This window comes from Octodon degus, unplaced genomic scaffold (assembly GCF_000260255.1).
Source record: "Octodon degus isolate 3935 unplaced genomic scaffold, OctDeg1.0 scaffold00072, whole genome shotgun sequence".
NCBI lineage: Eukaryota > Metazoa > Chordata > Mammalia > Rodentia > Octodontidae > Octodon > Octodon degus.
In genome coordinates, this window is record NW_004524648.1 from 1,771,284 (window position 1) to 1,786,186 (window position 14,903).

At 50.7% G+C, this 14,903-nt stretch overlaps 1 protein-coding gene and 1 pseudogene across 4 annotated transcripts in view; one reads left to right on the forward strand and one right to left on the reverse strand.

The window, feature by feature from the left end:
• LOC101568292 overlaps window positions 1-4,503 on the reverse strand; it is a 6,316-nt pseudogene extending 1,813 nt beyond the window's left edge. The window contains exon 1 of the transcript XR_002821938.1: window positions 4,332-4,503. The product of XR_002821938.1 is annotated as a eukaryotic peptide chain release factor GTP-binding subunit ERF3A pseudogene (transcript). The remainder of the gene's footprint in view (window positions 1-4,331) is intronic.
• Window positions 3,480-14,903, forward strand: part of Slc43a2 (solute carrier family 43 member 2) — a 48,765-nt gene continuing 37,341 nt past the window's right edge. Inside the window, exons 1-3 of one of the 3 annotated variants that reach the window (XM_023719900.1) lie at window positions 3,480-3,569; window positions 4,438-4,661; window positions 14,181-14,388. In XM_023719900.1, the coding sequence (XP_023575668.1) occupies window positions 4,502-4,661; window positions 14,181-14,388 (368 nt within the window). In that variant the 5' untranslated portion in view covers window positions 3,480-3,569; window positions 4,438-4,501. Of the gene's footprint in view, window positions 3,570-3,923; window positions 4,046-4,437; window positions 4,662-14,180; window positions 14,389-14,903 lie in introns of those variants that run through there. The other 2 variants (XM_023719901.1, XM_004635347.3) reach the window with 2 other exon arrangements.

The following is a 14,903-nucleotide window of genomic DNA, read 5'->3' on the forward strand; positions in this document are numbered from 1 at the left end:
CATGTGGTGCTGGGGATCGAACCGCGGTCCCTGTGCTTTGCCAAGCTTGTTTCAAGTAGGTGCTTTAGACCACTGAGCCATCTCTCCAGCCCTTGTCTTTGTTTTTTAAGACATAGTCTCACTACATAGTTCAGGCTGACCTTTAACTCACTATGTAGTGCGGGCTGGCCTTAAACTTGTGGAGCTCCTTCTGCTTCAGCCTTCCAAGTGCTGGGATTACAGGTGTACGCCACTACATCTGATTAACCATCTTTTTTTTTTTTTTTTTTTTTTTTTGTCTTTTTGAGACAGAGTCTAGCTATGCAGTTCAGGCTGGCTTGAGCTTACTTCATAATTCAGTCTGATCTCAAACTCATAACAGTCCTCCTGCCTCAGTCTCCCCAGTGCTGAGATTACAGGCGATTGTCACCACAACTGGCCTTCTGCTCCTGCCCCCCAGCCACATTTTATTTATATCTTACATGTGCCTCCCCATCTGACTGATCTTGAAGTGCCCTTTATCAAGTTTTCTCCATTTGTGACTGATGTTTAAATGCTGTTTATGGTTGTTTTTTCCCCCTCACTATAGAAGCTTTAAATTTTTAATTTAAACAGATATTTATTTATCTTGATGAGTTTTGGTTTTCATGGTATGCTTAATGCAAAAATCTCTACCCTAAATGTGAAATCTACATTTTCTTCTAGTACTTCAATGACTTTCTTTCTTTTAGTGCTGGGAACAGAACCCAGGTCCTCATACATGCTAGTCAAGTCCATTATCACTGAGCCACACTCCCATGGCTTTATTTATTCATTATTTGCCAGCAGTGCTGATGTTGGGGCATTCACACTCCTTAATTTAAAAAAAAAAGAAAGAAGAAAAAGTTTCATTCAGATAGACCTGGAACCAATCCCAGCTCCAACTTCTTATCTTATGACTTTGGAAAAGTTACTTCAAGTCTCAGGTTTTTTATACTTGAAAAGTGAGCATGAGCATGCCACAGAGATGGCTCAGTAGAATAAGTGCTTGGCTGGCAAGTGCAAGGGCGCGAGTTCAATCCCCCGTTCCACCAAAGGAAAAAAAAATGAGGATGGTGGATATCTCCCAGGGTGGTTATGGGGATTAAATGATACAAATGATGTAAAGCATCTAGTAAATATTTAGTGCTCAATGAAGTATAATTATTGGCATTACCCTGTGCTCCTATTTGTAGATTCAGTGTCCTGAACATGGTACTTTCTACCCTTCCATTTGTTCATGGTTTCATTCCATAAACTCCACTATGTGCCTGCTTTGCGTTTACCTCAGTAGTAAAGGCTGGTTATACAAAGTTGAATTAGTCGCATTCTTGGCCACCAAGAGTTTACTTACAGTCAACAAGGAATGGGAGATACAAACAGATGAATAATTATCAAATAACGCAAACAGTGGACAAAGGTAGCAAAGGGTGTGTATTATTTAGCAATTTTTTTTTCTTTTTTTTGGGCAGAACCGAGGATTGAACTCAGGCCCTTTGTGCTTGCCAGGCGAGCGCTTTTTCTACTGAGCCATTTCCCTGGCTAAAGTTTTAGCACTTTTTTTCTTTTTAAAGGGTATGTATTATTGAGAGTGCCTAGGAAAGGCCTCCCAGAGGAGGTGGTGTCCAAGAAGGGGCTATGTTGAGAGCCAGAAGGGAGAGAACAGAAGGCAAGGACCAGGCAAGTAAAACAGCCTCAGTGGAATGAGCTCTTGTGGGTCAAACTGGGAAACCTAATTTACCTTGCAGAACGAATGGTAAAGAGTATTTGAAGGGCGGTTGAGACAGGAAGACTGGCAAGTTTAAACTCAGTCTGGGCAACCTAGCAATTTAGCAAGACCTTGTCTCAAAATGGAAAAACAAAAGAGACTGGAGATGTAGCTCAGCGGGAAGACCTTGGATTTTAGCAGAGGGCTGACAAGGTCAGATTTACGTTTCCCATAGCTCCTTTGGGCTGGGGTAAGGGACAGCTGAAAGAGTGAGACTGGGGGTTGGATGAGGTCCTGAGGACTGAAATGGTGTGACTGGATAAACATTTGAGATGGGGTTGTATTGGTGCGGTGGGGGCGGGGTGGAGAGGAAGAGCAGCAGGTGCCTAATATTCATCAAAAGGCTGGCTCTCGACATCTACCTTCAGTAGATAATGGTGCTATTATCTAAAGGAGATTTGGAGGAAGACTTTTGAGCTGAAACAAAACAAAACACCCCCGCAAGTTTAGAGATGTGTTTGAAGTTGGAAGACAGTTCTCAGGCTGGTGGCTCAAGAAAAGGAGGGGGTGTGAAGGACTGGAGATTTGTCAGGTGTCAGCTGAAACCTTGAGTGGGTGCGGTTCTGCCGGGTGGGTGACCGCAAAGGTAAAAGGGAAACAGTCTGGGTGAGGCCAGCAGCGGGTTCATGGCAGCAGGGGGCGCACTCGGGCTGGGGGAAGTGGACCGGGAGGCTGCAGGCGCTCTATCTGCCCTGGAGTGTTCTGCCAGCTCCAGAAGTACATGAATCTGGAGACACCCAGGGTTTTCTGAGGGCAGGTTAGCACCTCTAATTGGGGAGACGCAGCGGGGCAGCCAAACCTTCAAAACCCGGGGTCCGTGGCTCTGCGCCCGCAGTTCCTCGGGGCAGATCCAGTATGCTGCTCACAAAGGGATGCTGGAGCTCAATCGACCCCTCAGACAGGCTAGGAGCGCAGGGTGTACCAGGAAAAGGGGGGAAAGTTATCCCGGAGGGAACGAGGACCGCAGCAACAGGGATGAGGGACCCAGAGACTGGACACCGTCCTAATACGAAACAGGCAAGCCCCAAGCTCCCGCTTACCGATCCTCTAGGGGCACCTATCAGGAACCAGGCAGTCAGCACCGAGGAGAGGGAAAGGGGCAGGTGAATCAGGAGACGAGAAGGCGCGCACCACGCCTGGACTAGTGTCCGGGAATCCGAGAGCCGCTGACTGCCTGAGTAGGCGCCAGCGAGGACAAGAGAAACGAATTACAACACAAAGCCCGAGGAAGGGGCAGCAATGTGTGGGAAGGGGGAATCGGGGGAGGTCGGGAGTGGCAGGGTTCATGAGAAGCCTGAGCAGCCGAGCGTGGTACCCGGGGCGCTGGGTTGGGGGGCGGGGACTACATAGCAGGCCCGAGAGCGGAGTGCAGATCTTGGGTAGGTGCTGAGGCGCACGGCCACGAAGCTGGGCAAGTCCGGGGTAGGGGTTGGGGGACACGCAACCCATCCATCAGGCCCCGAACCAGCCTAGAATCAGGGCTCTGGGCAGGGCTCTGGTGAGGCAGTGGGGCAACGGTTCCCAGCGCGACAGTGATACCAGTTTAAGGCTACAGAGGCAAGGCCCACAGCTGCCCCCAGCACCCCCCCCCCCATCTCTTGTTTGTCTCCAAGTCCGGCCGGAACCGGCTTCTGCTCGTCGGGGGGCGGGTGGGTAGCTGTTGATTGGTCAAAACCTGTTTCCAGCCCCACTCAGCCAATCAGCGGGCGGCAGTGTTTTCATCTTAAGGGCGGAATAAAAGGGCTGGAATAAAAGGAGACAGAAAAAGCGCCGGGCGGGCCCGATACACACTAGCAAGAGCCGGGTAAGCTAGATCCCGGGGATGGGGTGGGCCTACGCTAGGGTGCAGAAGCCGCTTGAGATGAGATTCAGAGAGATGTGTAAATATGAAAAGAAAGTGACGGGCGGTTGAGGAGTCGCTAGAGATGACGAATAGAGCGAGGAGCTAGGGGATGGAGGAACAGGAGGCTGCTTCTGTGGGAACATGCTAATTGCCGAGGCAACAACCCAGAAAGGGGGTCTTGAGGCTGGCTCGCGCCGCCGGTTTGAACCGGCTTCGCCTCTCCCACGCGGGGTTCGCGTGGCCGCAGCGCCTAGCGACCTAGACAATGGCCAATGGCGCGGCAGTTCCTTTACAGTCAGGCCAATCAGCGCGCCATGGGCGGGCCGTTCCGGGGTTCGGTGCGCTGATCTTGTGGTTGAAGAAGACAGCTCTGGGGAAGGGTCTTGAGTGCGGGCGGGAGGAAGTTTGTCAGGGTCCCTCGGAGTGACAGCTCTCAGGTGTGCTTCTGTCCAGGGGGCCATGCCTCCAGCTGACTCTCCTCACGGCTCTCAAGTTAGCTATGTCAGTTTTGCTGGGCGCCAGGACTAGTTCTAGGTCCTTGAAAATGCATCGTCCTTTCTTTCTTCCATGCCTCAGTTTACTTTGGAATGAGCTGCGGGAGAAGTCTCTGGCCAGAACAGCTCCAGCATAGCGAACGGCAGCAGCGCCAGGCAGCTGCGCAGCTCGGGGTGATCCAGCTCCCCGGCAGGGCTGGGTCTTGCTTCCATAGCTACGCAAACCTACCTTCTGGGCCACAGAAGGGTGACGGGCTCTGCACCCTGCGGCAGCTGCCGGGGGCTGCCGCACGGGGTTGAGCAGAGCCTGCACTGACGCCAAGATCTGTGCGCAGGTGGCTGCAGAGCCGGAGCGGAGCCGGAGCGGGGCCGCTGTGCCGCGCCACGCCGTGCCGCACCATGGCGCCCACCCTGGCCACTGCCCATCGGCGCCGCTGGTGGATGGCCTGCACAGCCGTACTGGAAAACCTCCTCTTCTCTGCAGTTCTCCTGGGCTGGGGCTCGCTGCTCATCATGCTCAAGTCAGAGGGCTTTTACTCCTACCTGTGTACAGAGCCAGGTGAGATGGGTACCTGGGCTGGGGCTCATTCCTGGAGTCCATGCTTTGAGAGAGGTGGATTGCAGTAAAGCCTTAGCCAGCAGCTCCCTTTCACTGCATGGCATCTGCCCTGCAGCAGAAGGCCCCTTTGATCCTCACACAGGTATGCTGAGTCCAGTTCATTATCATTGCCCCTGTTTCATGGATGAAGAAACCGCAGCTCAGGCCAGTCTCCTGCTTTGCCCGACATGGGGACAACGATAGACCCAGAGGTTCTGTTTCCACCAACAGCAACATTGCTGGCCTCTTGTCCTCCTAGTGCCTGAACATCCTTTGGCTTGCAGTAAACATGTTGCTGCCTGGCTGTGAGAAAGAGGAACTCCTGATTTAGGGGCTGGTGTGCAGCAAGAGAGAGGAAGTGGCTTTGCCTCTACCCGGAGGTTTCATCTAGAGTAGATGTTTTTCAGTCAGGCCATTATGGAGTCTCATGAGGGCTTGCCAGATACAATTTTTCTTTCTTTTTTTCTTTCTTTCTTTCTTTCTTTCTTTTTTTTTCAGCTTTATGATTCTTCAAAGGCTATTTCCTCTCACTGGCCATGAGAACATCTCCGTGGCCTTCCAACTCCATGGGCAGGAATAGGAAAGGGGATATTTTATGGAAATGGTGCAAAGCTTGCTCCTTTCTCTCTGCCCCACCATTGGTGTAGTTGAAGGCAGTCTGTGGATGCTGTCTATGTGAAATCTGCACCCTGACCCTGACCCTGACCCTGACCCTGTTCGTCACACCTTGCCACCCTAGCTACTGCACGTCAGTGGGTTCAGCCCCATAGGAGGGCCAGAGCAGCTCCCAATTGCCACCCTCCTTAGGCAGCCTGGATAGGAACATGTCCCCCGTATTCTCCGTCTCCAACAGTAGCGGCAGAAGAGTTGAACTCCTATAATGTCTCTCCCAGTGCTTGAGTCTCTTAGATGGAGATAGCCCAGAGTTGACTTCTGGGTCACCACCAGCATGCCTTTTCTTTCTAGAGTTCTTACTTAGCAGGAAGAGAACACTTTGGACCAGCCTGCACTGTCTGTAACCCTGAGTCAAACACTCCCTGTTTACCCTCTTTGGTCTGCCAAGAAGATTCCTGAGTGTCCAAGTGTCTAGGAAGAGAGCAGGCAAGGTTATGGGCAAGGAGAAAGGGAGGGAATGCAGAGGCCACCTGGGAGAGAGCAGAAAGTATATCATTTATAAGCAACCTTTAGCCTTTAGCCACTCAAAAATATTTCCTAAGAGCCTAAAGGTTCTTGGCAGGCCTTTCCCCACATCAGCAAGAACTCTTGGGAGATGGGAGAGTCAGACCTTGTTCCCTGAGCAAGCTTTCTGTTTTGCTCAAGAGATGTTAGGAGATTAATGACTCTTCTGGAAGGAACAGGTTAGAGTGTTTAGCTCTTTCTTTTTCAGGATACACAGAAGATTTGAAAAACAAAGAAAAAAATCCACTCCAAAAAAACCTATTAGGCCAGGCATGGTAGTGTACACCTATAATCTCAGCACTTGGGAGGCTGAGACAGGAGGATCACTGTGAGTTGTAGGCCAGCCTGAGCTACTAGTGAGTTCAAGGTCAGACTGAACTACTGGAGACCCTGTCTCCAAAAAACAAAGCAAACAAACAAAGCTTTTAGTACTGTGTCTCATCAAGACCAGAGGACTGTTGCAGTTAGATTTCTCTCTGTCTGTCTCTCTCTCTCTCTCTCTCTCTCTCTCTCTCGCTCTCTTTCTCTCTCTCATACACACACATACACACACACACACACACACACACACACTCTACGGTGTCAGGAAAGTCAAGACTAGTTCTTGGGTTTTTTTTTTTTTTTTTTTTTTTTTTGGTCTACTAATTTAATTTATTGTATGACATACAATTTATTGTATGATATCAGCAGTGTGAGGTTGGTCACTTCACTCCCTGCTGCAACCTTGGCTTCTTCCTTTCAGTGGGAGGAGCCCCAGAGATTGTGCCAACATAGTGCTGAGTTGGTATTTAAGTCCTTGAGAGACTTCACAGGTCACTCCTACAAACCAAAGTGAAGGTTAAGGGTCAGGATGGTGGATTGAACATCAACCTCTTATCCTGCTCTGTCTTTGCTCTTCCATCTGATTTTGGGTTTTCTGATTACGAGGCAAACCCGCTGACCCAGCATCTGTGGCGGGAAAGCCTGCTGATTGCACACAGCTTATCTATCTGGCCTCCCTGCTCCTTGCTTCTTGGAGTCTGTGTAACCTGTTGTCTTTCAGAGGTAGAAACCCCTGGGTTTCTCTTGGCTGGGAAGGCTTGGCAGAATTAGAAACAAGGTTTCCAGTTAGGCCTGCCATTTCCCAACTTGGTGAATAGCTGAATTGAAAAGGACTGGTTAGGGCCGGGGAGATGGCTCAGTGGAATAAGCACTTCCCTGGCAAGTGCAGGGGCCTGAGTTCAATCCCTGGTTCCACAAAAAAAAAAAAAAAAAAAAAAAACAGCTTGTTTCTCTGTTGGCCCTTGACTTTTTTAGCTTTGCCATCACATGGTCAGGAGAGGTGACAAGACTGGGTTGAAGCCGGGGAGATGGCTCAGTAGAATAAGCGCTTGCCTGACATGCGCAAGGGTCTGAGTTCAACCCCTGGTTCCGCAAAAAAAAAAAAAATTAACTCAATTAAAAAAGACTGGGTTGAACAGTTAATGAGCTTCTCATTAGAGCCATGAGATGTTGGCAGCTGGGTCCTTCCTTAGCTCCCCTAAAATGGCTAAGACAGCAGTCGGATTTCCAGGCTGGAAAGAACAGAGCTTTCCCAGGGCTTTAGCCTTTTAGCCTCTAGATGGTCACTGTGGCCACCTATGTTCAACTTTCTTCATGTTCTCTATAACTCAGTGGGCCATCTAGCCAGAGCCAACTGTGTATGGTTTACCAGGCGGGGTCCATTCTGTCTTTCATCTCACCCACACATTCAGTTAACATTCACTGAGGTGCGGTACCAGGGGTGTTAAGCCAGCAAGTCAACACACAGAGTCTCTGGAACGCACAAGCCTGCAGCATGGGGCTAGGGAAAGAGTCAGGAGAGGGCATGACCACCCTGGAGGAGAGGGGAGAAGGGCTGGTCCCACAGATGGCTGTGGCCATGAGAGGGGCCCGAGGGTGCAAGGCTCAGGAACCCCCTTGAGGAGACTGGATTTTCTTCCCAAGGCAGGAAGATACCGTGGAAGGAAAGGAGAGCCATGACCTAGTTCACCTCCTGGAGGCTCTTAGGAATCATGCGGGCGTACCACATGCTGGGTCGCTGGGGTTGCGTGGGATGAAGGATTTGAAGGTAAAAATCTTCACGACCGTTGCTAGAAGAAGTCGTAGCTTAGCCATGAGCATGATGGCAGACCCCAGTCTGTGTTCTTGACCGCGGCAGTCCCTCTGCCTATGGTGGCAGAGAGGATTCCTCTCTCCCTGATAGCAGGAGGCTGCCCCTGGGACCCTGAAAGCACAGAGGTGCTGCCACCCTTCAGGGAAGCAAGGCCACCTGCAGTCCCTGCCAGGCCAAGACAGGCTGTATCTGTGGACGTGGGCATCCTAGCTGCTTTAGGGTCTCCCTTTTCACGGGTGCTTTCCACACCCACGGGCTGCTGGTTGTCGATTTTAAAAAATTCAACCTTTTATTGTTATGAATATGCCCATTTTTACTTCTCTTTAAAAATTTTTAAAAGGGCTGGCCAGATAGCTCAATGAATTAAAGCACCTGCTTAGGCAGATGCAGGGGCTGGGGGTTCAATGCCCAGTGTGCCATGCCAGCCCCGCCCCACCCCTGGGGCATGCTGAGAGGATGATTGAGACTGGGCAAGGTGGCATGAGCCTATAATCCCAGCACTTGAGAGGCTGAAAACAGGAAGATCACTACAAGTCTTATATGTATAGTGAGTATTAAATATATTTTTTTTTTAAAAAAAAAAGGCTTTATTTGGTACAAGATCTTGCTTTGAAGAGAGAATTCATGATCCTCCTGTCTCAGCCTCCCTAGCACTGGGATTACAGGCGTGCACCACAGGCCTGGTTTTGGTGGCCATTTTAGTGCAGGTACCAGGGATCTGCATGCGGTACCAGGGATCAAACGTGGGTCCTTGTGTTTACCAGGCAGGTGCTTAGACTACCAAGCTATCTCCCTGGCCCTTTTCATTCTTTTTACACTGTATTTTTATGCTGCTAGAGTTTGAACTCAGAGCCTTTCACATATCAGGCGAGCATGCTATCACTGAACTATAGCCTCAGCCCACCTCCAGCTTATTTTGAATTTTAAAAATTCCATAGGAAAGCCGGGCATGGTGGTGAATGCCTGCAATCCTAGCACTCAAGAAGACTGAGGAAGCAGGATCATTAGGAGCTCAAGACCACACTAGGCTATCTGGTTCAAGGCCACCCTGAACTACATAAGGTGACCCTATCTCAAAAATAAAATAAAACTCCCATAGGAACAAGTAAGATGGCTAAAGGCATGGCCTCAGGATGTGTCACAGAGAACAGCTAGAGCCCTTGGCTGTCCACAGTCCTGCCTAACTTCTCTCCCCCACATCATTGGCCTCCTCTGGCTTCTTGCTGTCTCATGAAGCTTTTATCTGACCTAGGCTGGCTCTTAGGGCCTCTGTGGAAGCGTTGGGAAGCAGCCCCTTCTCACTGGCCAGTGTTGCCCCAACACTGTCCCAGCTGCATTCTTTTAGCATTTTCTCTGAGACACAGCCTGCCTCTAAGCCAGGAGGGCGGCACCAGTATAGCCCAAAGGTTACCAGTAGCTGCTTTGGGCTCTAACAGCCTGATTTCAAATCCAGCTCCCTATGAAACCTTTGACTTGACAGTGACTTAACCTGCTCTGAAGTTTCCTGTATTGTGGGAAATATGAGGCCTGGGTGGAAGGGAGGCCGATCCCATGGAACACAGTGGCCAGCACACACAGGCACACCCCAGAAGGTGGCTGCTGCTGCTGCTGGGACCACAAGTGAGGGGCTCTGCCCTTCAGCCCCATGCGCCCTGCGTCTTGTTTGCTCTGAGGCTGAGCCGACCTCTCACCCACATCTCCCCCGCTGGACTGGGATGCTGCTTCCTGTTGCCGGATAACCTCAGGAATAGGGAGAGGAGATCCCAGGGCAGGTACCTGCCGCAGCAGGGCCAGGCAGAGGTCTGTGCCCTGATGGGAAGTGGGAACAAAGAGGGGGGTAAAATGTGCCCCTTGACTCCCTCCAGCTGCATCTGGGAGCTATGATGGAGGCTCCCTACTGCCTTTGTTTCCCTGGAGTACAGGGAGGCCCCTCTTTGACCCAGAGAGGCTCAGGGAAACCTGAGTGGGTTCACAACACCCTCTTTCCCCTTCTGCTTTCTCTGTAGAGATTTTGTTTGTGAGTCTTCTGAGTGGGGCCTGACAGTGCACACCATTGTTCTCTGTGCTCTGGCCCTGGGTCTCCTAAGCAGCCTGTTCTCAACTTGCCCTGGCTACCCTGACTCCTTGCTTGTCTGTCTTGGTTTGTCCTCGCTGGCCAGGCTGTTCTGGCTGCCCACTGCAGAGGCATCTGTTTAATAAACAGGTGCAGGTGAGGCACCGAGTGGGCTGGGCTGGGTGAGGACCGAGCTTTAAGCTGGGAACAAGGAGATACCTTGGGCCTTGGCACTTCTTGAGTGCTTGTCTTGGTTTTGGTTTTGTTGTGATTTTTGTTTTTGAGACAGGGTTTCTTTATGTAGTCCAGGCTGGTCTTTACTGCATCGTGCAGCCCACACTAGCTTCAGACTTAGGGTGATCCTCCTGCCTCAGCCTCCCATATGCTGGGATCACGGGTGTATACCACCACTCCCCCCAGTGGGTGCTTATCTGTTTGTGTCTTTTCTAGCCTACCACAGCCCAGGTGGGGAGGTTTCTGGGTCAGTGCTGGTGCTGAGGTTATTCGTGTGGGCTGTTTATTGGTAATGTAGCTTCTGGACTCACCAAAGGTGTAGTTCCCTCCAGGAGGAAGGGACATTCTCAGATTGCTTTCTGGGCAGATAAGAGAAGCCAGTGAGTGCCCCCAGCCCCAGACCCATCTGTTGCTGGGCATCACTGGCTGGAGGCAGGAGAGCAAAGGACCAGCTGGCCCCATTGGTGGGAGTCTCTTTAGGGAGAGAAGTGTGGTAGCCTAAAGTTCTGGATGTAGTAGCTCCAGGATGAAAAGAGGAAGGACAGTAGTGCCTTTGCCTGTGTCCCCAACCCTTGCCTTGTAGACCCTTTGTCTAGTAACGGGTGACCAGATCAGTAAGGAAATTAAGATGTTTTCACTCTTATGCCTGCTTCTAGCATGTAAGGAAGAGTCCGTTGGGGGGGTGTGTGTGTGTATGTGTGTGTATGTGTGTTCTCTGCTGTGCTGGGGAGGGAACCCAGGGCCTTACTCTCACTCATGCCAGGCAAGTACTGTACCCGGCCATTCCCTTGGAATCTTGTCTTCAATGTCATGAGGAAAGACAATGTGGATTTAGGCTCCCCTGTGGTTCCTCTTTGGGGGACTCTGCTCATGGGAGTGGTGCCCTGCCCTCACCCTTGGTCCTCCTGCTGCTCACCGCAGCCCCCTAAGCCTGGAGCTTTCCCTCGTTCTCCGTGGAGTGGGTAGTAACTGGCTCCAGAACCCATGTGACCGTGATCGGGTCTCATGGGCTGCCACCCATGCTGTCACATCTGTGCTGGTTTGCTCATATCTGCTCATCAACCTGCAGAAGGTCCTTGCCATGTGGCAGCCCTGGCCCCCACCGCAGAGCCAGTTCCTGTTGCCCCTGGCAGAGCTGACACGAGAAACCGGCACCACCTGTGAAGCTCGCTGTCTTTCCAGGAGCTGCCCTCCAGTGCAGGAGCCCATGGCCTGGACCTGCCAACCACGGTGGCACTTGGCACTGTCCTGAGCTGCATCCTGATGGGCTCAGGGGACCCTGTTTGCCATGTGTTCTGCCATTTGTGTGATGGCGTTCTTTAGAAAACAGAGAAAGTGGCAGGACTGGCAATCTGGCTTGTGAGGTTTTATATCTGTGGTTTTAGGCAGTTAACCTTGTGGCTGTAACCTCCCTAAATCTTCTCTATGTTAAGCTTGGTTCTGCTCGTCCTATTTCTTTTCCTCTCTTGATCCTTTAGGCTGTTGAGATCTGGTTTCATTGTTTTCATTCATTCAGTAAACAGCTGCTGTGGCCAGGGCCTGGAACAGTACTGGGACACGGGTAACCTGAACATGATCCATACCCGTAGGGCTCGCGGCCCAGTGGGAGACCAGACGCGCATCATGCCAGCCACACACACGGCCACAGACCACTGCTTCCTCTTACTGCCTGGCGCTGTTGCCGCCCATTGCACCGTTACCTCCGTCCTAAGCCCCCATTAACAGTCATAATAATGAACGCTTTTAGCTACTATTATTAAGCACATTCTATGTCTGTGTAAGCTCTAGCATATTAGCTGGATCTTCTCCCTGACCTAGAAGTGAATAGTATTATTATATTATGTCCCTTTTACAGATCAGAAAATAAAGCAAGATCAAGTCACTTCTCCAAGATGATACAAATAAGACATAGAGAAACTAAAATTGGAACCCAGAGGCCTGGCTCTAACACCACAATCTTAGCAAGCCCCAGCAGGGTGTATTGGTCAAAGGTTGACATGTGACATGATTCAACCCAGATGCTTCCGTTTCAGTGACTGGGGCAGCCCTGAGAAGCTAAGCAGGCCTTTGCAGACCTCAGCGTTCAAACCTCAGATTTACAGCCTTGATGCCAGAGCTGCAATTGGGAGGCAGGCTGTTATCTGAGGAAGGGTTTTTCCTTGACTCTTCATTGTAACCTCACATCTAATCAGTCTGCCCCGTTTCTGTGGGATTACTCAGCATCTCTTAATAGCAGTCAGGTTAGAGGAGAGTTCCTTAGCCACTTTCCCACATGCGTCCATCCTCCTGCTGTCCACTGCCACTGCACTTTCTCTTCCCTTTTGCTGCTGGGTGGACTGTGTAGGAACCCTTTGGGGCTGAAATCACAGTGGGTGTGGTCACCACGTCAGGCTCAGGGGCTCAGTGCCCAGCAGCCCAGCCTGGGTGTGGTCACGGGAACAATTACATGATGACCCCAGACAGGAAAATAAAAAAAGGAGCAGCTCAACAGGTGAAAGCAAATAATTTTGAATTACTTTTTTTAAACTCCCTTTCAAAAGAGGTTCTAAGATGCAATGTGGGTGGCAGGTGCTTTGAAAACACCAGGGGAGAAAGTATATTGGTTGATCTATGTTTAAGAACCCAACTTTGTATTTACTGCTAAAGGGGCTGGGGAAGAAGCCCACTGGCTCTGCCCAACCTGACAAAGGAGGAGCAGGGCATCGTGAGGTCAGCACCTTGTCCTTCCCTGGTGCTCTAGGATCCTCCTCCGTGCTGGCTTGAGTCTGTTTCCATGGACAAAGCTGCTCTAAAGGTCCTAGCTGGTCTGGAGCCCTGTGCTACAGCTGGGTCCTCAGGTCTACTGCTCTAAAGTATAGGACACTATAGGAGGGGAATCCTAACTTGGGGGACTCATCTGTGCTTCAAGGGACAGTGAACCCCTTGGAATTATGGATAAGACTTTATCTTTTCTTTAACACATCGGGGGCCTGCGGGTTAGCTCAGTTGTTTAAGTGCCTGCTCATGCAAACACAGTCAGGCATGAGGGACCAAGGTTTGAACCCCAACTCCACATGCCTTATCAGACCTGCCCTTAAGGCAGCCTTAGCCAGCCAAAAAAAAAAAAAAAAAAAACCTTCTCAACTTTTAGCGGGGTTGTGGGTTAGCTCAGTTATTTAAGCACCTGCCTGGGCAAACTCAGTCAGGCCTAGGGGACTGCGGTTCGATCCCCAGCTCCACTTGCCTCACCAGACTCACCCTTAGGCAGGCTGAGTCAGCACCTCCCCACCCCCCCCAAAAAAAAAAAAAAAAAAAAGCCTTTTTTTTTGGCAGAGCTGAAGATAGAACTCAGTCCCTTGCACTTGCCAGGCAAGCGCTTATTCTACTGAGCCATCTCCCCAGCCCTGAAAATCCTTTTTTTTTTTTTTTAACACATCAAAATCAGTGTTTTGAGAAGTGGTTTGGAAAATGTCCATAGAAGGGATTTGTTTGGTTTTTGAGACAGGGTTTCACTGTGTAGTTTAGGCTGGCCTTGAACTCACTGCTGTGTAGCCCAGGCTGGCTTGGGGTGAACTTGGGGCAATCCCAAGTGTTGGGATTTCATGTGTGCACTACCATGCTTGGCAACTTTGTCTGCTTTCCAGGGATCAGAAGCACAGGTTTTATTTTTGTTTTCTCTGAAGTTTAAGACCCCTACAGAAGTTAGGAGCCTTTGCATTATCGCTTCTGAGGCTAGGGCCACATAGACACCCGAGCCTGGTGTGGGGTCATTAGGCCCCTTGGGCAGTCCAGAGCAACCTCTGGCATTCCCAGGAGGGTGACTGTGAATGTACACTTCAAGGAGCTTTGGGAACCCCTGCCATTCCCAAACCCAAGTCAGTTTCTCTCTCTACACATGCAGAGAACATCACCAATGGCACAGTGGGGGGCACCGCAGAGCCCGAGCCCGAGGAGGTGACATGGATGAATGGCTGGCTCAGCTGCAAGGCCCAGGATGAGATCCTAAACCTGGCCTTCACCGTGGGCTCCTTCCTGCTCAGTGCCATCACCCTGCCCCTGGGCATCATCATGGACAAGTACGGTCCGAGGAAGCTCAGGCTGCTGGGCAGGTCAGTGTGGGGTCCTTGGGGATAGGGTGGACAGGTGGATCCCCAAGGGAATTCTGGACTGATGCACTGTGGAGCTCTCTGAATGCCCAGGCTGGGGCTGGGGAGATAGCTTGGTGGTCTAAATACCTGCCTGGCTAGTGCAAGGACCCAGGTTCAATCCCTGGTATCTCGTCATGTCGGCCCTGAAACCAGGCATGGTGGCACACACCTGTAATACCAGTGCTGGGGAGGTTGAGGCAGGAAGATCACTACAAGTCTGAGCTGTGTAGTAAGACCTTGTACCAAATAAATAATATTAATAAAAGAAAACTTGAATGCCCAGGCTGGGGGTGATGGTGTAGCTCAGGGATAGAACACATGCTTAGCATACAGTAGGCCTAGGTTCCATTGCCAACCCTGCAAAATAGGTAAATAAATTAAATAACATACATAAAATTTTTAGAATGAATGACATTTGGGGCTGGTGAGATGGCTCAGTGGTCTAAAGCATCTACTTAGAACAAGCTAAGCTAAGC